Source organism: Salmo salar, chromosome ssa27, assembly GCF_905237065.1.
Source record: "Salmo salar chromosome ssa27, Ssal_v3.1, whole genome shotgun sequence".
Classification (NCBI taxonomy): Eukaryota; Metazoa; Chordata; class Actinopteri; order Salmoniformes; family Salmonidae; genus Salmo; species Salmo salar.
In genome coordinates, this window is record NC_059468.1 from 31,857,900 (window position 1) to 31,883,022 (window position 25,123).

The 25,123-nt window shown below is 43.1% G+C and overlaps 1 protein-coding gene across 1 annotated transcript; it reads right to left on the reverse strand.

Moving 5' to 3' along the window:
* Positions 1-1,785: 1,785 nt before the first annotated feature.
* On the reverse strand, positions 1,786-23,901 carry rmp24 (ribonuclease MRP subunit p24). Its single transcript, XM_014178534.2, has 5 exons — positions 23,532-23,901; positions 18,514-18,536; positions 17,865-18,076; positions 3,660-3,856; positions 1,786-2,891 (listed from the first exon to the last, which is right to left on the reverse strand). Exons 1-5 carry the CDS (start codon positions 23,627-23,629, stop codon positions 2,738-2,740), a joined length of 684 nt encoding a protein of 227 aa, XP_014034009.1. The 5' UTR covers positions 23,630-23,901; the 3' UTR covers positions 1,786-2,737.
* Positions 23,902-25,123: the final 1,222 nt, after the last annotated feature.

Consider the following 25,123-nt stretch of genomic DNA (forward strand, 5'->3'; position numbering starts at 1 on the left):
GTGTTCAAAACATGGTAAAACAATAAAACAAGTACCCTTTAAAAAGTGTTATTTCTAGCACTTAATGAGAGACTTGTTTTCTGAAAACTGCCATTGTGAATACATTGCAACACTGACAGTCGACTTACAGTGCCTTTGGAAAGTATTTTGTTCCGTTACAGCCTTATACTAAAATGGATAAAAAAATATATTTTGAAAAAAACTCAATCTACACACAATACCCCATAATGAAAAGTGAAAACAGGTTTTTAGAAATTGATGCATATTTATTCAACATAAAAAACACATTTTCATACGTTTTTAGACCCTTTGCTATGAGACTCAAAAATGAGCTCAGGTGCATCCTGTTTGCATTGATCATCCTTGAGATGTTTCTACAACTTGGAGTCCACCTGTGGTACAAACCTGACTATATAAAGTCCAATAGTTGACAGTGCATGTCAGAACAAAAACCAAGCCATGAGGTTGAAGGAATTGTCCGTAGACCTCCACAGCAGTAGTGTCGAAAAACAGATCTGGGGAAGGGTACCAAGAACTTCTGCAGCATCCAAGGTCCACAAGAACACAGTGGCCTCCATCATTCTTAAATGGAAGAAGTTTGGAACCACCAAGACTCTTCCTACAGCTGGCCACCCGGCCAAACTGAGCAATCGGGGGAGAAGAACCCGATGGTCTGACAGAGCTCTAGAGTTCCTCTATGGAGATGGGAGAACCTTCCAGAAGGACAACCATCTCTGCAGCACTCCACCAATCAGGCCTTTATGGTAAAGTGGCCAGACGGAAGCAACTCCTCAGTAAAAAAGGCACGACAGCCCGCTTCGAGTTTGCCAATAGGCACCTAAAGGACTATCAGACCATGAGAAACAAGATTCTAAGGTCTGATGAAACCAAGACTGAAATCTTCAGCCTGAATGCCAAGCTTCACTTCTGGAGGAAACCTGGCACCAACCCTACGGTGAAGCATGGTGGTGGCTGCATCATGCTGTGGGGATGTTTTTCAGCGGCAGGGACTATGAGACTAGACTGGATCAAGGGAAAGATGAACGGAGCAAAGTACAGAGATCAGAGATCCTTGATGAAAACCTGTTCCAGAGCGCTCAGGACCTCAGACTATGGCAAAGGTTCACCTTCCAACAGGACAACTACACTAAGCACACAGCAAAGACAACACAGGAGTGGCTTCGGGACAAGTCTCTGAATGTCCTTGAGTGGTCCAGCCAGAGCCCGGACTTGAACCCAATAGAACATCTTTGGAGAGACCTGAAAATAGCTGTGCAGCGACGCTCCCCATTCAACCTGACAGAGCTTGAGAGGATCTGGCAGAGAAGAATGGGAGAAACTCCCCAAATACAGGTGTACCAAGCTTGTAGCGTCATAACCAAGACTCGAGGCTGTAATGGCTGCCAAAGGGCCTTCAACAAAGTACTGAGTAAAGGGTCTGAATTCTTTTGTAAATGTATTTTTTTTAATATAAAGTAGAAAAAATGTCAACCTGTTTTTGCTTTGTCATTATGGGGTGTTGTGATGTCATTATGGGGTGTTGTGTGTAGATTGATGAAGGAAAAAAACAAATGTATCCATTTTAGAGTAAGGCTGTAACCTAAAAATGTGGAAAAAGTCAAGGGGTCTGAATACTTTCAGAAGGCACTGTATCTTCATGAGTTCTATCATTCAACACTAATATTTAGATTGAAAAAAAGTTATTTCAGAGAAGCAAAGTGTAGAAGGAATATAAATGTGAGGTAATTCAGGATTATATGCAATGATACAGACCCACACATTGGATTAATTACAACCAAAGAAAATCTTTGTTACGAAATTCATTATAAAATGTGTTGGATCAAAGCAGCCATTACAACGTGCAGTCTAATAGTAATTGTGAATATAAACTAACTGAAGAACTTACTAACAGGTAAAAAGTGAAAACCATCAACAACAAGAACCAGAACTATTGTTAAAGAAAATTGGTTTGTCATTAAATCGCGTCACAAATTTTTCAGGCCTGTCGCCCATTTCATTATAAACAGTTGATGTGTCCGATTCATCCAAATATGATTCTCAAAACCATCAGTAAACAAACATGTTTGGCACGGTGATCATAAGATAGTAACAAATGATCAGCTCTACCTGGCTGGTGATCTAACAAGAGGGAGAGTTTCAAGAAGACACACCCTGTGGAGTTCACCAAAAATAAACCCAGAAAAAAATTCAAACAGAGAACCACCAAGTAATAAAGAAGTATGAAACTCAAGTATTAACAAAGTTAGATTCATCAGAAATGTGATTGTAACAAATAAAAATCACCCTCTCAATCAAAACATCCTAGAACTCCAAACTATTTATTTTGCTTGCCCCATCATAAATGCCATGGAAGAGAGGGGTGAGCTTTGCTTCCGATGCCGTTCCCACCATCCAATTGGGACAGTGGAATTCCTGAGTGATGTGGTGGTGTGGGACCATTCCCAGTTTGGACAGCTCTACGGAAGGGGGAACTCAGGGGCAGTTGGGGGGGTGGCATGTGAAGAAGAAAACAACATGCCCCTTTAAATTCTCTCAACAGGTGGCGCTGTAGCGCTTATTGACAGACAGCCGACTCCTCCGCCTTGTTGTTCTGAATTCCAGCAGGACCATTCTGAATTCTAAGCAGGCCAGAGAGAGACTGGTTCAGTTTCATATCATGGTGGTGTCATGGCTGACTGTTGGGCCCATGCAACGGAGCCTAGTGTTTGTCAGTCATTCAGAGGGAGGAGAGGAAGTCTTTGAGTCCTCCCTTGGTCTTGGTCTTCTGGTTGTCCTCCAGCATTAGGAACCTCTTGAGGCGGGAGAAGGCCGACTTCTTCACACTTGCAGACTTTGAGGCCGAGGAGGAACCGGTGGTCTCAGAGGTTGACCTGGAAATATAGGAATACTGTCATGTCAGAATCTGCAAGCTGACACTGATTAAAGGTTAAAAAGCGACGCATTCTTTGAAAACAGCCTGTGTGGCATCAATATGAGTCAGAAACAAAATTGACTAATGTAAATAGGATCATTTTCCTCATAAAGTCAGTCTCGTCTAAAATAGAGTTTGGAACATCTGTGTGTCACAACAGGTAAATGAAGGTTGGGTTTTGATGTGACGATGTTCATTTGTCCACTAACATGGGGTGAACAGCTGCGGTGATTGCGCTCTATCCAAAAGCATAGACAGTGAGACAGACCTGCCCAGCAGCTCCGACTTTGTTTACATCAGACAACACGTCACACTTTTTTTTTTTAACTTGAGAAATAGTGCACCAAAACAGCTTACTTAGATGTAAAATCGCTCAACTAAAACATCCTTGGCGAAAACTCCAGAATTAATTACAGATTTCTTGAGTTATGTTAAATTCATTCTGGGGATTTTGATTAAGTGAAATAGGCTTCTACAGTGTCTCATGGGGGACAAACATTATTAACCAAATGCGTAATTCACCAGGAAACACCTCCAAGATTGAAATCTATTTTTTCTAAATCGCTGTGTTCAGTGACCACAGTGTCCATCAGTTGAGTAATACCATCTATTGCCCTCATCTCAAGAAGTCCCTTAAAATGCAGATTTTCAGCTAAGCGAGATGTAGCCAATAGAAGTAAAAATGGGTAACATTTGAGGTACCGGTGGCCTGGTATAGTTTGTTTACCTTGGCGTACTCCAGGGCGTCTTGTCTTTGGAGGCAGACTTTGGGATGCCCATGGCGTTGGTTCTGTTGGTGGACTGGGGAGTCTTGTGTTTGCCTGCGCTCCAGGGGGTGCAGTGGCTCTTGGAGAGAGTGGCCATGAAGTTCCTGTTGACGCCGTTATGCTTGGACGTGTTGTTACAGGTGTGGCATGTAGTCACCTGGGACGGCGAGAGGAGGAGTGGATTAAATTAGAAGTAATGATGTCTATTTACAGGTGGATTCACACAGGGAACATGATTCTATTTACAGGTGGATTCACACAGGGAACATGATTCTATTTACAGGTGGATTCACACAGGGAACATGATTCTATTTACAGGTGGATTCACACAGGGAACATGAGTCTATTTACAGGTGGATTCACACAGGGAACATGATTCTATTTACAGGTGGATTCACACAGGGAACATGATTCTATTTACAGGTGGATTCACACAGGGAACATGATTCTCATGTGGAGATGACGAGGTCACAACGTGTCTCAAAAACTATTCTGGAAGTTAATGTTTGCAAGTGACTAACCAAAAGTGGTTAACTCGCAGATGAAATCAAATGTTATTGGTCACATACGCATGGTTAGCAGATGTTAATGCGAGTGTAGTGAAATGCGTGTGCTTCTAGTTCCAACAGTTCAGTAATATCTAACAATTCCCAACAACTACCTAATACACAAAAATCTAAAGGGGTGAATGAGAATATGTACATAAGTATATGGATGAGCGATGGCCGAGCGGCATAGGCAAGATGCAGCAGATGGTATAAAATACAGTATAAACACATGTGATATGAGTACTGTAAGATATGTAAACACTATTAAAGTGGCATTATTTAAAGTGACTAGTGATCCATTTATTAAAGTGTCCAGTGATTGGGTCTTAATACAGTATGTACATTAACTCCCAGATTAACTCCCTGGGCACCAGGAGCACACAGACCCCGTCTCCCTGTGCTGAAAACCCACATCCAGATCACTCTCTTTCCATTCACACATGTCAATAGAAACAGGATAACAATCATGATTGTGTTTTGACAGGTTATTGGGTTTAGCCTATTTTCAGCAGCTACACAGCCCCAGATGTCGAGCTATAGCCCTTTCTCTGATACACAAAATCAAATCACTACAGATAAGGTGCAATTCAATGCACTTTCAGAGCCTGGGTGGGTCATCTGCAGACTGCCCCATTCTGTCCATCCCATCAATTGCACTAACAAAATGTCCCCTGAGACCTGAGTGCAGAGGGGCCAGGGTGAGAGGCCAGAGGGGCCACGGTGAGAGGCCAGGGTGAGAGGCCAGAGGGGCCACGGTGAGAGGCCAGAGGGGCCAGGGTGAGAGGCCAGAGGGGCCAGGGTGAGAGGCCAGGGTGAGAGGCCAGAGGGGCCAGGGTGAGAGGCCAGGGTGAGAGGCCAGGGTGAGAGGCCAGAGGGGCCAGGGTGAGAGGCCAGGGTGAGAGGCCAGAGGGGCCAGGGTGAGAGGCCAGAGGGGCCACGGTGAGAGGCCAGAGGGGCCAGGGTGAGAGGCCAGAGGGGCCAGGGTGAGAGGCCAGGGTGAGAGGCCAGAGGGGCCAGGGTGAGAGACCAGAGAAGCTACTGTGTGACAGAGGGCTAAAAGGAGAAGTTGCTCATATAACATGAGTGACCAGATGCCTCACTCAGTCACTCTCATTTCTCTCCCCCACCCCTCTTCTTCTCACAGCAGACAATTACATCTAAGACTTGTCTCAGGAGGAAAACATTGGCTTACTAAACTCAGTTTCTCTCTGCATCTATCCTATATCTAGGTTACAAAATGGCCTGTGTCGTGTGTGTAATATGGACTTTCAAGTATGTCCTCTTGTTGTGCTTTTACAGCAAATATTGTGTGCAAGTAAACAAAATGCAATGCAATCTAGACATAACAGATGTATTGTATGGATTTGGCAATGCACAATTTCAACATCACTGACAAGCACATGCCAAATGATATCCCAAACCCTCTGATACCGACACTAATTCATTTCCCTAAGGAAAACTGCATGCATCCATAGATGGTCCGAAACAGAAACAGATCATGCAGTGTCATAAGATTCTGAGTCAGGCTGTTGACAGTGCTGAATGCTGATGCTGTGGAACAACTCGCCGATACAAAAGGTAGCCATGTTGCTGCTGAGAGTCTAACAGGTGGCAGAGAGTGGCAGAGTAGAGTTTCACTGAACCAGTGATGACCTGAGTGAGAATGTTTACTACTGAGCCATGCGTGTCCAGCCTTATAAAGCAGAGAGAAGAACAGAGGCTGAGTCCATCCGGAGCCCAACAGCTAACCAGCCAATCGATCAACAGGAGGGGTGGAAGGGGGTGGAGCCTGTAGATGGGTTGACTGTTGTCACTGGCAACACTTCCCATGCCAACAGCCCTAATCCATATATACACCCTCCAGAAAAACTCTGGATTAAAGTGCTGGGGAAAAAACACTATGAAAACAGAGCGAAACTCTTGGATACCCTGAAAAGATTTAGCTGGGTTAGGTAAGGCCATATACGGAAGTTAGTCAATGCTGATATGCCCTAAAATGCAGAACAGTAAGGGGTGCCATTTTCATATATCATTGGCAGGGGACTCCCGACAGAGAAATGACTATTTTGACCATATTCGTTCAATCAATTTAAAAGGAATAAAAACACAATATGGATACGTCATAGTGTTAGGCTAGTAGGTCTTTGATAGTGCTGTTGAACATATCTGGTGTACCACTGATGCACCTCTGCATTTGTGAAGATAATCATGGTTGAGGCTCTGTGAGAGGCCTGCACCCAACCACCTCACAGGTCTCATGACCCATTTCCTGCACATACAGCACTACAGGGAGAGAGAGAGAGAGAGAGAGAGAGGTAAAACTCCACTGAACTAGTTTCAATGCTTGGAATCACTTGGGAGTTTCTGGATTTTGGGGTAAACTGCACACAGAGACAAAAATGGTATCCACAAGTTCACCTGACTGAGGACGTAGATAAAGGGCCTCATTGCCAACATGCTGAAGTATCCCTTTAATCCTACATTCCAACTCCTTAAGGAGTTTGACAGCCCTATGATAGAGAGCAGGAGGCGGCCAAGGGGGTGGGCGTGTTTAGGGTGCCCAGGCACCTCTGGTGGATAGGTTAACATCAGCTGGCAGGCGATACCATCCTCTATCTAGTGTGTCATGACGGCGCCTAAGAAAAGCTTATTTTGCCCAGTGATGATTTGCACTTGGTCTGAACAACTGTTAGAGAGAACAGCTAGGCTTTTATCTCCCTCCTCTAACTTAGCTCTACCTCTAACCAAATCATAAATCCACCATGAGAATAAAGACAACACACTAACCCTCCTCCGGAAAGACCTATCAATTAGGCCTAAACGTTTGTCGAATAGTGACGAGAATCATGATACCGACTCAAATAAAACCTTGACCAATCATCATCTAATTGACCCCTAATCCATGTATCGTCTGTGTGCCGAGTACCTACACGTGAGACACTGGCTGAGGACATTGAGTGCAGTGTGTTCATCAGTTCCCAGCATGTCTGTCCTCATGCCTAGAGAAAGGTAATCAATTCATGACCAATAACTTGGCTAAACTGCACGTGCAATCTATGCACTGTATATAAGCAATTAAAGAGGCCTTGTGATGAAATGAGATCGTCATTTAACTCCAGTGTCAGGTTATAGTGATGATGAGTGGTAACTCGTGTGGCCCCATACAATCCTTCCCATCCATTCCCTAGCAACAGGGGCTATTGGGTAAAGTTTCCCCTACGTACAGGTCTAGGATCAGCTCACCCAATCCAAACCATTAGATCAGAGTCTATCTTGGGGGTAAGTTCACCCTACTCCGCAGCAGACCTCCAGAGAGACCGGTCAAGTTTGGAATTTCTTTACAGCACATAGCCTAGATCCTTCTGGACTGACGATCAGGCCTTGAAATGTCAACAGCACCTGCTGGTTCTTTTAGACTTTAAATAATGCGATCAGCAGCAAAAAAATCCTGGTTCCACGTCTGTTTTACAGCACAAACAGATCTGGGACCAGATCAACAAAATATACCACAGATATTGTCTATGTGAACAGGGGTCAAAAGCAATGTCTGTTCTCCTTGCATATTTCACAAGTTATTTTTCTTTGATCTAAATACAAAACCTACAATAGATGAGTGCTCTGGTCAGTGTTCACAGATGAGTTTAGGGAATTATTGTCATGCACATTCAACTGGTACAGTAGGTCACCGTGGGTGTTAAATGCTTAAGTCAGTATTGAGAGGAGTCCAGCCACAGCTCAACACCTGTCTGTCAGTCACCTGGCTGAGTAGAAGAGGAACTCTGAACATGATCAACCACACTGCCACAGTGTGGACTGGTCCCAAGGCTAGCGGTGTTTCACACTTTCCACCAACACACAGGCACTCTCTGGCAAGTTGCAAACACATTGAGTAAATGTATCTACAAACTCAATGACCGACAGACAGCCACACACACACCGGACAACAAATATAAGCCACATTATGCACACTGATACATATATAGGAAAACACACACCTACACAGACAAGCACCTTAAACACACGCATGCTGACAAACACACAATCCTGCAGATGGGCTTTTTGTTTTCTATTAGTTGGGGCGGCTGGTAGCCTAGTGATTAGAGCGTTGGGCCAGTAACCGAAAGGTTGCTAGATTGAATCCCCGAGCCGACAAGGTAAAAATCTGTCGTTCTGTCCCTGAACAAGGCAGTTAACCCACTGTTCCCCGGTAGGCCGTCTTTGTAAATAAGAATTTGTTCTTAAGGGACTTGCCTAGTTAAATAAAAACATTGGCCATGCTCCATAAATACTAATCCTCTCTCTCCCTCCCCCTCCCCGTGCTACCCCAGGCCAGGCTGGTTGCTGTGCTGACCTTGTCTCTGGGGCTCCAACAGTCATCATTGCCCTTGAGGATGCTGACAGATGCATAACGGGCTGGCTTTATCCAGATTTGGACATCATGATGTTTTCATTTCCAGAGGTAATGACAAGTGGTCAGAGTGGCACGTGTTGAATGGATACAGGACTGAGTCTGACAGTGTCTGGGCCCTTAACATTGCACCCTTGTCAAAATGAGTGCATTATGTAGAGGATACAGTGTGCCATGTTGGAGCCAGACAACACAACAGCATTGACAGAATCTGTTGTGATGTAGGGAGGGGCTTAAACAATACTGCCATATCATACGCTGTTGTGTTCTACAATACTGCCATATCATATGTTGTTGTAATGATGCAGTGGAAAGAGAGGGAGAAGAGAGTGGGGGCAGAGGGGTATCTGGTTGGCATACCATAGAGTGGGGGATCTGGTTGGCATACCATAGAGTGCATTTGGAAAGTATTCAGACCCCTTGAATTTTTCCCACATTTGGTTACGTTACAGCCATATTTTAAAAAGTATTAAATAAAAACATTTCCTCAATCTACACATAATACCCCATAATGACAAAGCAAAAAACAGGTTTATAGAAATGTTTGCTAATTTATTAAAAACTAAAAACAGAAATACCTTATTTACATAAGTATTCAGACCCTTTGCTATGAGACTCGAAATTGAGCTCAGGTGCATACTGTTTCCATTGATCATCTTTGAGATGTTTCTACAACTTGATTGGAGTCCACCTGTGGTAAATTCAATTGATTGGACATGATTTGGAAAGGAACACACCTGTCTATATAAGGTCCCACAGTTGACAGTGCATGTCAAAGCAAAAACCAAGCCATGAGGTCGAAGGAATTGTCCGTAGAGCTCTGAGACAGGATTGTGTCGAGGCACAGATCTGGGGAAGTGTACCAACACATTTTTGCAGCATTGAAGGTCCCCAAGAACACAGTGGTCTCAATCTTATTGTATTTTGATTTAACTAGGCAAGTCAGTTAAGAACAAATTCTTATTTACAATGACAGCCTGGCAAAAGGCCTCCTGCAGGGACAGGGCATTCAAAAGAAAAATATAGGACACACATCACGACAAGAGAGACACCCAGGCCTGGGCGATATGTCCAATATTATATCATGGTATAAAAAAATATTTTAAAAAAATTGACTGTATTTTTGGTTTTTGAATAATAAAAGTTCTACATGTTCTTTATGAGTAGTGAGAGATCCCAGGGTGCTTTATGAGTAGTGAGAGATCCCAGGGTGCTTTATGAGTAGTGAGAGATCCCAGGGTGCTTTATGAGTAGTGAGAGAACCCAGGGTGCTTTATGAGTAGTGAGAGAACCCAGGGTGCTTTATGAGTAGTGAGAGAACCCAGGGTGCTTTATGAGTAGTGAGAGATCCCAGGGTGCTTTATGAGTAGTGAGAGAACCCAGGGTGCTTTATGAGTAGTGAGAGAACCCAGGGTGCTTTATGAGTAGTGAGAGATCCCAGGGTGCTTTATGAGTAGTGAGTGATCCCAGGGTGCTTTATGAGTAGTGAGAGATCCCAGGGTGCTTTATGAGTAGTGAGTGATCCCAGGGTGTTTTATGAGTAGTGAGAGATCCCAGGGTGCTTTATGAGTAGTGAGAGATCCCAGGGTGCTTTATGAGTAGTGAGTGATCCTAGGGTGCTTTATGAGTAGTGAGAGATCCCAGGGTGCTTTATGAGTAGTGAGTGATCCTAGGGTGGCAACACACATTCTAAGTGATTTCAATGAGTCTTTCTCCATTCTGGTTGTTTGATACTGTTCAATTCAACCAAAACAAATTTCCACACTTATCATTTCTGCATTTCCTGCACTCAATTGCAGTGGTGGAAAAAGTACCCAATTGTCATACTTGAGTAAAAGTAAAGATAAGTTAATAGTAAAAGTAAAACTTTACTTTACTCAAGTAAAAGTGAAAGTCACCCAGTAAAATATTACTTGAGTAAAAGTATTTGTCTTTCAATATACTTAAGTATCAAAAGTAAATGTAATTGATAAAATGTACTTAAGTATCAAAATTAAGTGTAAATCATTTAAAATTACTTCTATTAATCAAACCAGATGGCACCATTTTCTTCTTTTTTTATTTACAGATAGCCAGGGGCACACTTCAACACTCAGACATCATTTACAGATAACCAGGGGCACACTTCAACACTCAGACATCATTTACAGATAACCAGGGGCACACTTCAACACTCAGACATCATTTACAGATAACCAGGGGCACACTGCAACACTCAGACATCATTTACAGATAGCCAGGGGCACACTGCAACACTCAGACATCATTTACAGATAACCAGGGGCACACTTCAACACTCAGACATCATTTACAGATAGCCAGGGGCACACTGCAACACTCAGACATCATTTACAGATAGCCAGGGTCACACTCAGACATCATTTACAGATAACCAGGGGCACACTCCAACACAGACATCATTTACAAACCAAGCATTTGTGTTTAGTGAGTCCTCCAGAGTGTGTGAATTGGACCATTTTCCTGTCCTGCTAAGCATTCAAAATGTGACGAGTACTTTTAGGTGTCAGGTAAAATGCATGGAGTAAAATGTACAGTATTTTCTTTAGGAATATAGTGAAGTAAAAGTTGTCAAAAATAAAATCTGTAAAGTAAAGATTCCAAAAAAAAACACCTTAAGTGAAAATACTTTCAAGTACTACTTAAGTAAAGCAAATTGTATTAGTCACATGCGCCGAATTCAACAGGTGTAGACCTTACAGTGAAAAGCTTACTTATGAGCCCCAACCAACAGTCCAGTTTAAAAATAAAATACAGATAAGAAATAAAAGTAACAAGTAATTAAAGAGCAGCAGTAAAATAACAATAGCAAGATTATATACAGGGGGCACCGATACAGAGCCAATGTGCGGGGGCACCGGTAGTACATTATACAAGTAGTACTTGAAAGTATTTTTACTTAAGTACTTTCCACCACTGCTGAGAATTTCCACACTGCCATGTAGGGCTGCAGGATATTGGCAAATAATCTATGACTTATTTTTAACCAAATGTTGCAATTGCAATTTGACTTGCCAATTAGAACAAAACTGTTGTAATCATGGAAATATAATGACTATTATAATTCTACAGTTAGAATATAATAGCGGGCACTTTGAATACAGTGTGGTTTGAAATTACAACGAATTAAAATCCCAGGGAGGAGTTATTGTGACAGGGTAGGAACTAAAGTGTTGATTAGTGTTTCCTAGGGGACCCTATAAGCACGGGCTACATTGCGCTTTCTCTCTTAGCTACTTCATGTAGCTAACATATTCTTCCTTTACATATTCCTCTTTGATTTAGAAGATACTGTTGCACAAACATGCTTATTTAGGTCTACACCATCACTGGTATTATCAGGCTGTATAAGCTACGTTAGCTCTACCTCAGTACATTTATTAGCTAGCTAGCTATTAGTGGCTAAGAATTAGCATCATGATTTAGGGCAACTTGCTTAGAAAATACAAACTAGCTGTTTGTTGACGTAAGAAACACACTAATAGTGTAATTATAGAATGCTAATGGATTTATATTGAGAAGCAAAGTGAAAACAGCATCGTTGTCATCAACATTGATGCATGTGCTGTATTGACCATGCAGACTGAAGTGGTACGGAGAGAAAGAGCGGAAAGAGATGACTCAAGTAGCAAAGTAAACTATAAAAATTGACATTACACAAGGCGTAACACATTTAACAAACAAAACATTCAAATACCAATACAGAAGGTAAAGTAAAAACCCAAACCGGTCCCTGCATAAATACAGGTATATCATAAAATACAGCATACCGCCCAGCCCTAGAGACAACACAACCCTACATAAAGAGAGACCTAAGACAACAACATAGCATGGAAGCAACACCACATGGTAGCAACAAAACATGGTACAAACATTATAGGGCACAGACAACAGTACAAAGGCAAGAAGGTAGCCAATACATCACACGAAACAGCCACAACTATCAGTAAGTGCCCATGATTGAGTCTTTGAATGAAGAGATGGAGATAAAACTGTCTTAATCTTAAATTGAAGAAGTTTGGAACCACCAAGACTCTTCCTAGAGCTGGCCGCCCGGGGGAGAAGGGCCTTGATCAGGGAGGTGACCAAGAACCTGTTGGTCACTGACAGAGCTCCAGAGTTCCTCTGTGGAGATGGGAGAACCTTCCAGAAGGACAACCATCTCTGCAGCACTCCACCAATCAGGCTTTTATGGTAGAGTGGCCAGACGGAAGCCACTCCTCAGTAAAAAGGCACATGACAGCTCGTTTGGAGTCTGCCAAAAGGCACCCGAAGACTCAAGATTCTAAGGTCTGATGAAACCAAGATTGAACTCTTTGGCCTGAATGCCAAGCATCAGGTCTGGAGGAAACCTGGCAACATCCCTACGGTGAAGCATGGAGGTGGCAGTATCATGCTGTGGGGATGTTTTTCAGCGGCAGGGACTGGGAGACTAGTCAGGATCGAGGGAAAGATGAACGGAGCAAAGTACAGAGAGATCCTGGATGAAAACCTGCTCCAGAGTGCTCAGGACCTGACTGGGGTTAAGGTTCACCTTCCAACAAGACAACGACCCTAAGCACACAGCCACGACAACGCAGGAGTGACTTCGGGACAAGTCTCTGAATGTCCTTGAGTGGCCCAGCCAGAGCCTGGACTTGAACCCGATAGAACATCTCTGAAAATATACGAAAATAGCTGTGCAGCGACGCTCTCCATTCAACCTGACAGAGCTTGAGAGGATCTGCAGAGAAGAATGAAAGAAATTCCCCAAATACAGGTGTGCCAAGCTTGTAGCATCATACCCAAGAAGACTCAATGCTGTAATCACTGCCAAAGGTGCTTCAACAAAGTACTGTTCATCTAAAACGCCCCCAAAGCAGTCACCCACCCATATCCTGGTGTCATCTTGCTGTTTCCCACCCGCTCCCGGTGTCAAAGCCCTATGCTGCACCTCTCTAATGTCCCGTGCGACGGGGAAACAAGTGACATAGCAGTCAGGTTCCATTGACCCAGGTAAGCATCAACAAAGAAAAAAATAAATCATTGCAACGGCAGCTATAGAAGAAATGTTCAAAAGATGAACATATTTATCTGCTCGACGGGTGGATGTTTTTCAAATAAATTCTGATTGCCAAATAATTTTGAAGGTATGCACCACTACACATTTAACTATAAATGCCTACTGCTTGCAAAATCCTATAAAAATTCATGTTTCTTTGCAGGACAAGAATTGTCCTGACTTTCAAGAATCCCTGACATGCTTCACCTTGCTTTTCTGATTGGCTGGATGCAAGTTTCACCATCCAATTATTACAGATGTACAGGAGTGAAAGTTTCACAGTGGCACAGACTGTGGCAAACATTTCCTTAACACTCTGCACCGGTTGCATAGATACACCTGATTTAAAAAAGACCCACGAGCTTCACATCAGACAGAATGAAGCTATGGGAAACACATTCATCTTCCTCTTGAAACCTGGGGGCAACTAATGTGGAGTGATATACAATCAAGGGGCTTTACAGCAGGAGATATAAATACATGAGTAAATAGGCTACATGAATATAATGTAGCCTGTGTGTGTGTGTGTGTGTGTGTGTGTGTGTGTGTAGGGGGGTGCAACAGCAAGAACTCCAAAAGGGCATTCTGTCAACACTATACAGAAGCTGTAACTAGAAAATAGATCTAACTTCATTATACTAAAAGACTTCTTACATTTACTGGGAAAATGGCCTAGTGAATGCCACTAACCTAGTCCTACTCAACGGCCATATAGGCCTAGGAAATATCTCCACTAATCCTAAAATGACAAACGGAAATGAGACATAAAAACAAAGCCCTCTTAAAGCTGGGATCTGTGACCCTTCATCTCCCTCTCCTTCCATTATTTATCACCCTCTTCCTGAGCGAAAGACTTCTGTTGGCAAGGAATGACAGGGAGGGAGGGGGGATTCTGGACTAAGAGAGGGTGATAAATCTAACCCTCCTGTCTCAGTCTCATCGACAGCTCCCACTAGAAGGTGTTGACAAATATCAGGAGAGAGGATTCTTCCTATTATCTTCCGAGTGCCTCGTCTGCTTTAAGGGTTATTCAGTACACTCACAACCATGCATGTCTATGGGGGCCTCGCACGTACACAGCTTGTGGAGCTCTGCTACTCACTGCTATTTTATGTCTGGCCGAGTGACCAGGGATCTCGAAGTTGAACGGTAAAAATATCTCTGCGAAAAATGCAGCTAAAGAGGATTCACTTACCAGTAAGTCAGACGAAAGGAGGGAAAATATCAACGTCTACACAATAGAGTTCCTGTGTTCAGGAAGCTCATCCAGAGTAACAATGAATTCATACTGATAATGAAGCCATTTGCTCTAGTACTGTTAAAATACACAGTGCTTTCTCTGGATGAAACTAACTCACATTTGAAGTGAAGTAAACCACACTTCAGGAGAGGTCCTTGGTCCTAAAAAAACGACCTACAGAGATAAAGCAATACAGATATCTAGCGATATAATTTCCACTTGTGTACCTTTTACAACAGAATTGGCCAAAATAACTACTCTCTCTCATCAAACTACTCGTGTTTGACTCTGACGTAACTTAAGCGTTAATCTCGTTTGGCTTTGTCCCTCTCGGTCTCCACCAACTAAATGCTTCCTGTTCCTCTGTGATCGTTATCTGGCTGACCTATCACAACCTGACCCTGGCTGCCTAGGGATTCTTCCTCAGTGAGCCTGACCAGAGAGAGGACTGAGTCTCTACGGGTCCAGTGCTGCATACCAAACAAGAATGTAAAAGCACTGCAGTTACAAAAAAGGCTTTATAAATTGTGATTGATTTATTGACATAGCAATCTGTTCGCTCGCACTCTGAGGGTTTCCCCTCCACAAAGTTGATGGGAGACTAGTGGTTTGGAAGGGGAATACCTGGACACTGTGTACAGGAAAGGGGAATACCTAACCTGACTTGAACACACTGGCAGTGACCAAAATCTGTCTTGCCTACTATGTACTAAAACGTACTGTGTGCTGATCATACTACATACAATCACCTATTATCAGCTGTTGTCAAACACGTTGGTGTGAAAACATGATTCTCTTCCTCAGTAGTGTGCAGCAAATTCTACTAGATGAAAAGCCTGAATGAATATGACATCCTGGAATTTAAAACATACTACATTTTCAAAATTTCACTTACTATAAAACTTTTCATTTTCGCATACCCAAAAAGCTACTATTTACAACACAAGTATGGGATACTGCCAGTGTGCATTAGATGCTGCCAGAGATTTTCAATGAGGAAAGTGTCACCCGATATGAGTCCTCATTAGGCCATTGTCAGCTCTGATATCTAGAGGGCCTTGTCAAATCAAAATGGTACTTTCCTGATTCTGTTTCCTGATGGAGAAAACTGCCCTCTGACCCCGCTACTCTTGACATACACTACATATACACACAAAAGTATGTGGACACCCCATAATTTGTGGATTCTGCTATTTCAGCCACACCTGTTGCTGACAGGTGTCATGCGAGCAGTCATGCAATCTCCATAGGGAAACATTGGCAGTAGAATGGCCTTACTGAAGAGCCCTGTGACTTTCAACGTGGCGCCGTCATCTTTCCAACAAGTCAGTTCGTCAAATGTCTGCCTTGCTGGAGCTGCCCGAGTCAACTGTAAGTGCTGTTATTGTGAAGTGGAAATGTCTAGGAGCAACAACGACTCAGCCGCGAAGTGGTAGGCCATACAAGCTCACAGAACGAGACCACCGAGTGCTGAAGTGTGTAAAAATTGTCTGTCCTAGGTTGCAACACTCACTACAGAGTTCCAAACTGCCTCTGGAAGCAACGTCAGCACAAGAATTGTTCGTCGGGAGCTTCATGAAATGGGTTTCCATGGCCGAGCAGCCGCACACAAGCCTAAGATCACCATGCGCAATGCCAAGCGTCGGCTGGAGTGGTGTAAAGCTCGCCACCATTGGACTCTGGAGCAGTGGAAACGCATTCCCTGGAGTGATGAATCACGCTTCACCATCTGGCAGTCCGATGGAGATGTCTTGGGTTTGGTGGACACCAGGAGAACCCTACCTGCCCCAATGCATAGGGCCAACTGTAAAATTGGTGGATGAGGAATAATGGTATGGGGCTGTTTTTCATGTTTCGAGCTAGGCCCCTTAGTTCCTGTGAAGGGAAATCTTAACGCTACAGCCTACTGTATAAGGACATTCTAGATGAATCTGTGCTTCCAACTTTGTGGCAACAGTTTGGGGAAGGCCCCTTCCTGTTTCAGCATGACAAAGCCACACGCACAAAGCGAGGTCCATACAGAAAGGGTTTGTCGAGATCGGTGTGGAAGAACTTAACTGGCCTGCACAGAGCCCTGACCTCAACCCCATCGAACACCTTTGGGATTAATTGGAACGCCGACTACGAGCCAGGACTAATCGCCCAACATCAGTGCCCGATCACATTAACACTCTTGTGTCTGAATGGAAGCAAGTCCCTGTAGCAGTGTTCTAACATCTGGTGGAAAATCTTCCCAGAAGAGTTGAGGCTGTTAAGAAGAGACCAACTCCATATTAACGCCCATGATTTTGAAATGAGATGTTAGACGAGTAGGTGTCCACATACTTTTGGTCATGTAGTGTAGTTTCCTTATCTTTACTGGCTTATCAGTGAAGTGGATGGAAACTGCAGAGGTAGAGACCAGGCTCATATCAGAGAGGAAGAGGTGAAATGAGAGGGTTTACTCTGACCAAAATCTGTCCACGAAATTAAGACCACGATTTTTGTATGGAGGTTAATGAGTGTCGTATTTGGTCAACAAAAAATGTAAACGCTAATTTGCTGAGTTGATGGAATAGAAGTTTCGTAACGGTTAGGTTGTTACGAATGCACTGATAAGTGAACGTGCGTGGCAAAAAAACTAAAGTTATGCCCATTGTTCACGCATGCATCTGCCCTCTCATTGGCTGGAGTGGTCCCACCTGATCTCGCCTCCTCCGCCTGCCTTCCATCTGTGACGACATGCATTTCCATTGTTAGAGCGGTCACTTGACTATCTTGTCAAAATAATAGATAGTCTTTGGTCATATTCACTAGCGGGGAGGGGCTACCTGAACTTGTCCAATAAGAAACACTTGTTTTTGTCGCAATTTATTTTCTTCCTGTAGCAACATTTTTGTTACGTTTTGCACTAATGAATACAAGTCTCACCATAGCTGATGAGGAGCCCCTGAACCTCCGTAAGATATCCATCTGAGCCAGGCTGAGCCTCTTGCCCTTGGCCTCCCTCCGCAACACGCTCTGCACCCGCACTGATGCGCACCGCTTGGGACGCAGCCGCGTGCGGTGGTTGTCTGGGCGACGCCACTGGAAACAGAAGGGACAGAGCTCTTCTTCAGGGACGGGATGGGACTTGGCTGGAGCTGGGAGAGCAGAGGTGGGAGAGGAGGAGGTCAAGCACAAGGAGGAATAAAGTACACATTGAGGGATGTGAAGTAATGTATGTGTTTATGGTACAGTCAAGTGGAATATGAGTGTAGGTTAGGTCAGATGAAAACATGTGTGTGAACTATGGTAAAGGGGAATGTACAAAATATAACATTGTCACATTTAACACAAAATAAACATTCGGGATAGAGTTGAGTGTCAAATGAAATAGATTGAGTCCAGGGGATCATGAGTATGAAATAGTAAATAATAGTGATGAGAACTGTGCAGTGCCGAGAGTGTGTGTGTATTGGCATTCTCAGACTGTGCTTAAGCAATAGGTGTGATGAACAAAGGATAAATGCAAGAGAAATAAACTAGCCTAAAATGTAACAGACAAAATGATTTTGCCAAGGTTATAGCTACTTCTTACCTTTCATTCTCTGGTGTCTCCCCCTGAGAAACAAAAACACAGACGAAGAAACGTTAGGTTTTTGTTGTGAAACAGCTGACCCTTCATTATTTATCTGCTTAGATAGAACAGTGTTTGATCCGGGGAGACTCCCATTGCTTGGACTTAGTGTTTTGGGTTGTTTCTCCTTTCACAACGCTTTGAGGGGCGTCAACGTGGAGTTTGAAGGTGAGGTTTACTTTTCAAAAATTCTGCCCAAGCTGAATTTGTAAGTTAAAGTTGATTCATCTGTAAACTGAAGCAAGACTTGAGGTGCGTTTTGATACTCTTGAAACACTCTCACGCTTATTCAGTGTCCAAAATGTATACACAATTAACAAGTAAGCCTAACTCCAACCACAATGCGAAGGGACATTTGCTATTGTGGAAAAAGTTTGCTAAGGGCTTCCAACGTTTGGCGGAAAACATCCGGGAGAAAAGCAAACAAGGATCTATCTACAATACAGGGCTTCCCACCTTCCTGTAGTCTGGGCTTTGTGTCTACTGTCTGCCTCTTATTTTGGACAAACAGTTGACTAGGCCTTTCCTAAGTCACGCTACAGATAGCCACAGTACACTACGCTAAAAGTGACTCATGATATTTGCAGTCAGGCAACAAACAGGGCGGCACGTGCAGTGGCGAGAGATGGGATAGGGGGCCTCGCTTGGGGCTTTAATCTCACGCTGACCTGCCGAAGGAGACACTGACAGCGGTTTGCTAGTCACACTCCGTGGCTTTTGAGAGATGGGACTTTGGAACTGAAATCTGATGTTGGACAGCCTGACTCATGGTCAAGTCTCAGTAATGTCTCCAAACTACAGGCTGTATTGAAGTATTTAGATCAGGCTAGAGGGGAAGTGCTAGTGTCACAAACAGGGGGAAATTAGGGGATAAGACGACGGTGGGAACAAGTGTCAGTGAGATGCAGGAAATGCGCTGGATGAGAAAAACTAGGCTACAGAATCGTCTTTCTACAGACTGTTGAACAAGGTGATTCCACATACTCCTCTGTTGGACTAACCAGCTTGTTCAGATAATGAATTGACATTAGATCCTTCAAACAATAGAGGATCATTTAGACTTTTCTAGAAAACATGATCAACTTGTGACTTCTTTTAACTTTGGGTCGATCATCTATTAACTGGAATGTAACATCTGAAAACCTTCAGAAGTGAGATCAACAGCAGTGACCTAATTCACATAACTACCAATCACTCCAGTTAATACAGACATTTCCAAATGACCCCATTTAGTCACCAAACTCCCACTCCCTCCTGTCTCAGCCTCCAGTATTTATGGTGCAATAGTTTGTGTTGGGGGGCTAGGGTCACTGTTATATCTGGATTATTTCTCATGTTTTATCCGGTGTCCTGTGTGAATTTAAGTATGCTTCCTCTAATTCTCTCTCCCCTCCCGGAGGACCTGAGCCCTAGGACCATGCCTCAGGACTACCTGGCCCGATGACTTTTTGCTGTCCCTAGTTCACCTGGCTGCGCTGCTGCTCCAGTTTCAACTGTTCTGCCTGTGGCTATGGAACCCTGACCTGTTCACCGTACGTGCTACCTGTCCCGGACCTGCTGTTTTTCAACTCTCTCTCTACCACACCTGCTGTCTCGAACTCTAAATGCTCGGCTATGAAAAGCCACCTGTCATTTACTCCTGAGGTGCTGACCTGTTGCACCCTCGACAACCACTGTGATTATTATTATTTGACACTGCTGGTCATCTATGAATGTTTGAACATCTTGGCCATGTGCTGTTATAATCTCCACCCTGCACAGCCAGAAGAGGACTGGCCACCCCTCAGAGCCTGGCTCCTCTCTAGGTTTCTTCCTAGGTTCCTGCCTTTCTTGGGAGTTTTTCCTGGCCACTTCTACATCTGCATTGCTTTCTGTTTGGGGTTTTAGGCTGGGTTTCTGTATAGCACTTTGTGACATCGGCTGATGTAAAAAAATAGTTTTAGAAATACATTTGATTGATTGTCTGCCTGATAGATGCTCAATGAAAACAGACATCCCATCCCACTCTCCAGATGAGCCCCTGGAGATACAGAAAGGTGGGGGCTCTCTGATGTGCTAATCTAATTAACATTCTTCACATGAATCTCCTTTTAAATGCACACTTAGTGGAAGATAAACACTGGCCCCTACTACCCAGTTAGAGCAGGGCAGAGCCCACTCTGGGCCAGATGCTATCAACAAAGAGTTTAAAGTCTGGAAATCAGCAAGGCTCAGTCTCTGGGCCTCTATGGACATTTGATACAATCAGTGTTGAGGAGAGAAAGCAACGCCCTGTTTACTAATCAAACCTCAGAAATAATAACGCAGATGGTCCAATGCAACAGCTTGGCTAGGGTGGCAGGGGAAAAGAGGGTGAGGGATGGGGGCAAGTCCATCCTTACAGGGCATGCCACCAAGTTGCTTTGTTGAGGATCCTTTTCTCCTTACTCTCGTGACAGCTAGTACACATAAGATTTGTTTCTGGGTTTTGTTCTTAATGTAACCTATAACAAGACATGGTACCAATGAGTAGCCAAACACACAAGTGTAGACTTCACATGTAAGAAAGGTAAAATCATCTGTGCTTGAGTGTGGCTCAATGGGTAACACCGACCACAACTATAGTTCTCATAGTCTATATCCCTTAAACTCCACTCTGGACCTCCAAGCCAGTTCCACTGCATTTTTTATTGTTTCCCTCTAATCAGGGACTGATTTAGACATGGGACACCAGGTGTGTGCAATTAATTATAAGGTAGAACAGAAAAGCAGCAGGCTCTGGACCTCTTGGTATAGGAGTTAAGTATCCCTGGTCTATATATTGGCAGAGAGCGGGGTTCACATCATGGTTATTTCTGTGCTGCATCTTTCCTATCTGTTTAATACATACACACAAGGAGAATCTATTATCCTTAAAAAAAATAAAAGGTCCAATCAGATTTTTTAAATAAAATGAATTCGACATATCGTTTTTGGTGGAGTTCCCCTTGAATGGCTTATAAAATAATCCATCTATTCAACATATATAACCCTCCAGGCATGGACAGCTGTGAAATCAGTACGATCTGTTCAACACATCTCCCATAAATCGGTTCTTTCCACAGAGAGACTCAAATCTGGATAAACTCTTAACGGGTAGCCTAAAAGTAACGATCCTTAAATCCATCCGTAAATCCATCCCGACCGGGCCTTTTATTTTGATTTCCATTTTAAAATTCTACCACAAATTTCCTGGCTCAGGTGAGTGAGAGGAAAAACAGGCCAGGGTTTTCAGAGGTTACTGGCCCAGGCCCAACTCAAACACAGGCCCCACTACAGCAGCCAGTGGCTTAGAGGATTGCTCCAGAAATTACACTTGACTTTCTCTCTCTAACTACAGTATAATGCCATCATCATTCTGTGAAATCAAAAAGGTGATAAATGAAATGAGTTCCTGTTTTGATTAGTGGGTCTCAATTTTTATTTAACTAGGCAAGTCAGTTAAGAACAGCCTAGGAACAGTGGGTTAACTGCCAAGTTCAGGGGCAGAACAACAGATTTTTACCTTGTCAGCTCGGGGATTCGCTCTAGCAACCTTTCGGTTACTAGTCCAGTGCTCTAACCACTTGGCTACCTGCCACCCCAATCAAGGATCGTTCCACGTCAAAAAAGGTCAAGAGGATTCCGACACCCATCATCTCAGACGGTTCTGAAATCGTTTCTGTAGTTAGTAACAGATATGATTAGCATTCCTGAATTTTTTGGGTTAAAATATAATTAGATCACTGAGAATTAAGCTAATTGATTGCAGACAGATTAGCCATTTTAATTTATAGGATTCAGATATGCAATAAAAATTTTACCCAACATCTGATTTCGACCAAACTTCTTCCTACCAATGAGTAAGACAAAGGAATCCCAAAAAATGTAAAAACGCCACCCACAGGCCACCCCACTTCCCACCCCAATCCCACCCCAACAACCAGTGTCAGTTCTCTGTTTGACAAGTAGTATGACACTGTGGCTTGTAGTATTGCTTCCCCATATTATGTAATGTATTCCCTGTGAATCTAGAGAAGTCTTTTTTTTTTACCACTGTTCAGAGAAGGGTATCATTGAAGTCGCTTGCATTATTTACCATAAAGTAGTGTGAACATACCACGTGTTGTACCACTAGATGCCACTGTTCCTGTATACCGCCACACTATCCATGTTGCTGGTCTCCTGTGGTTATTTAATAGAGCACATTTCCTTTGCAACTTTGGATACAAAACCAATATATTTGTCTCATTATGAAAATAGATTGTCATCTTCAAATTTCAAGCCATTCCTGTATGAAAGCAATTCAGTTTTTCCTTCTTGGATATGAAGCATGAAAATGCTAATATAGTGACATGCATTGGATTTGTGCCACAAAATATTTTGAGTGACAGACTGCCACCATAGTAGTGCTCTAGCAGCTTCGAGCTCCGGAGCAGCGAGCTCTTAGCAATGTCATGGCATTGATTTCCCGGGGGGCTCAGGATGGCGAGCAGACAGCCAGAAGCACCGAGATGGTACGGCACAGTTTCTGGCGGCTGTGTTAGCTCATTAAGGCTGCCTGCTATTGGAATTGATGTATGCATACATATAGGACAGGAGTATGCAAACTTTAAACATTTGTATTAGACAAAGCAGACCTGGTTAGGGACTACCTCTGTACATTGGTAAACGCGTGCTTGTAGCGTATCCATGGTTAATGTGTGTCCTGTTGGATATGTAGTTACAACATGCATGACATTGTTTCAAGACAACAACAGCTATGCAAATCTCATTGGTTCTAAAAAAAAAAAAACATTGTGAAAAGAACAATACAAAAACGGAACAAATTAACTTGGCATGATATAGAATTTCGTAGTTACACAATTTTAAATGATTTGCACTGTGCTACTCTGCCACCTATTGTGTGTATATGATCATTACATCATCAAACATGAACGAGATGTAGCTATTACGTTCTACGTAATAAAGAGAGCGCTTACATGAGAAAACGTGACTGCTCCGGACAAATGTCTTGATACAGTAGCGATGCATCCTTTAAAAACTTGTGACTTGAGCCTGTGGGGTCTGTAAAAGCCATGCTTCTCTGTCTTCGCCACCGACTCGAGAATCCGCGTGTGAGACAGGCTGGTCACTTCCTGGCAGCCTTGTTTTACCTCTTTTGGAGCGGTGATAAGATAAAGAAAAGGCTGGTCACATCACCTTGAAAATTATCTTTAAGAGCAATAGAAATCGATACGATACCTAAATTATTTGTTTACGTTTAAACAGTGATCATTCTCTTTGCATGATACCCTACCCAAACACTTTCCGTCCTAATGTTGCAATCCCACAATGCATCAGGCCAAGCGCAAGCATTATGGGAAAGCGAGGAATAGCCCTGTGTGCCTCACCGCACTAGCTGTAGTTCGATTTATTTGGATGATACCCCGTTCAACCCATTATGATGATTTACATCGAGTATGAAACACGGAAAATAGTTTGAGGATGTCTTCAAACATTTAGTGGAATTGCAAACATATAATGCTATAATGCCTATATGACAGCCTCTATTTAGTAGGCTAGGCTAGTCAGCATGTTAGTCTATGCCAATAGCCTAAATACTAGGCAAATAGCCGAATCATCATGTGATATCCTTGGCTTTAAATCATTTCACCCCTTAAAAATACATTATTGCATTCACATTCAGTGCCCCATGAGTCTAAGGTTGGTCATTGTAAGCTGTCACTGTGGTCAGAATGTGATGATGCTTCTACTAATTTGCGCTCTAAATTTCCTTGTGTCAATGGTGATTTCTTGAAAGGCTAATAATGATATCAAATTATAATGAGCTTGTAATAGAAGGTCAACTAGCCTACAACACTTTAAGTGATTGCTCTCATAGAAATTGATCCAGATGAAAGATTGGACATCATTACTACCAATAGAACTGAGGGTGAAAGTTGAACACTGGCCAGCAATATGAGAATGGACTGTTCGAGGAATCGAGTTTTCAGCGCAATTGCTGGCACTGTTGGCTTGAAATTATACACCCTCAACTGCATCTGAGATCACACAAGGACAGACAGACCTCCGTGGTCTTACAAGCCCAGCTCTTGATAGAGCCTGGAAAATAATAGCATTGACTTGCCTCCGGCAGAGAATTGCCCCAAGGGCAGTGGATATGAAATTTGATATTTTAAAGCGATGGGGGAACCCACTGTATGACCTGCTCCCTCCCAAAAGAGGTGAATTCTCCACCAGGCTTCTGAGAACAAAAACGCCACCCACTGCTGTCAGACTCTAGCTCTTAAATCTCTTAAAAAATACTATTTCAATCATTCCATTTTTTAACAATTCAGTTTTCCTATTTTGAAAAAAGAAAACCCACTACTATGTTTTTGTGTCCTGTATTCTATTTATGCCGTGTATTATGTATTTTTAAGTGAAACATTTTTATGAAGTAAATTCTGCTTTCGTCAGTTTTTTCGGTAAGCAAGAATCAATAGTTAAAGTCAATGTCAAACCGCGCGCGCTCACAGCAGTAGATGACACTAGTCGCGCAGAGTGCGGCAAATATCAAACGAAGCAAGCA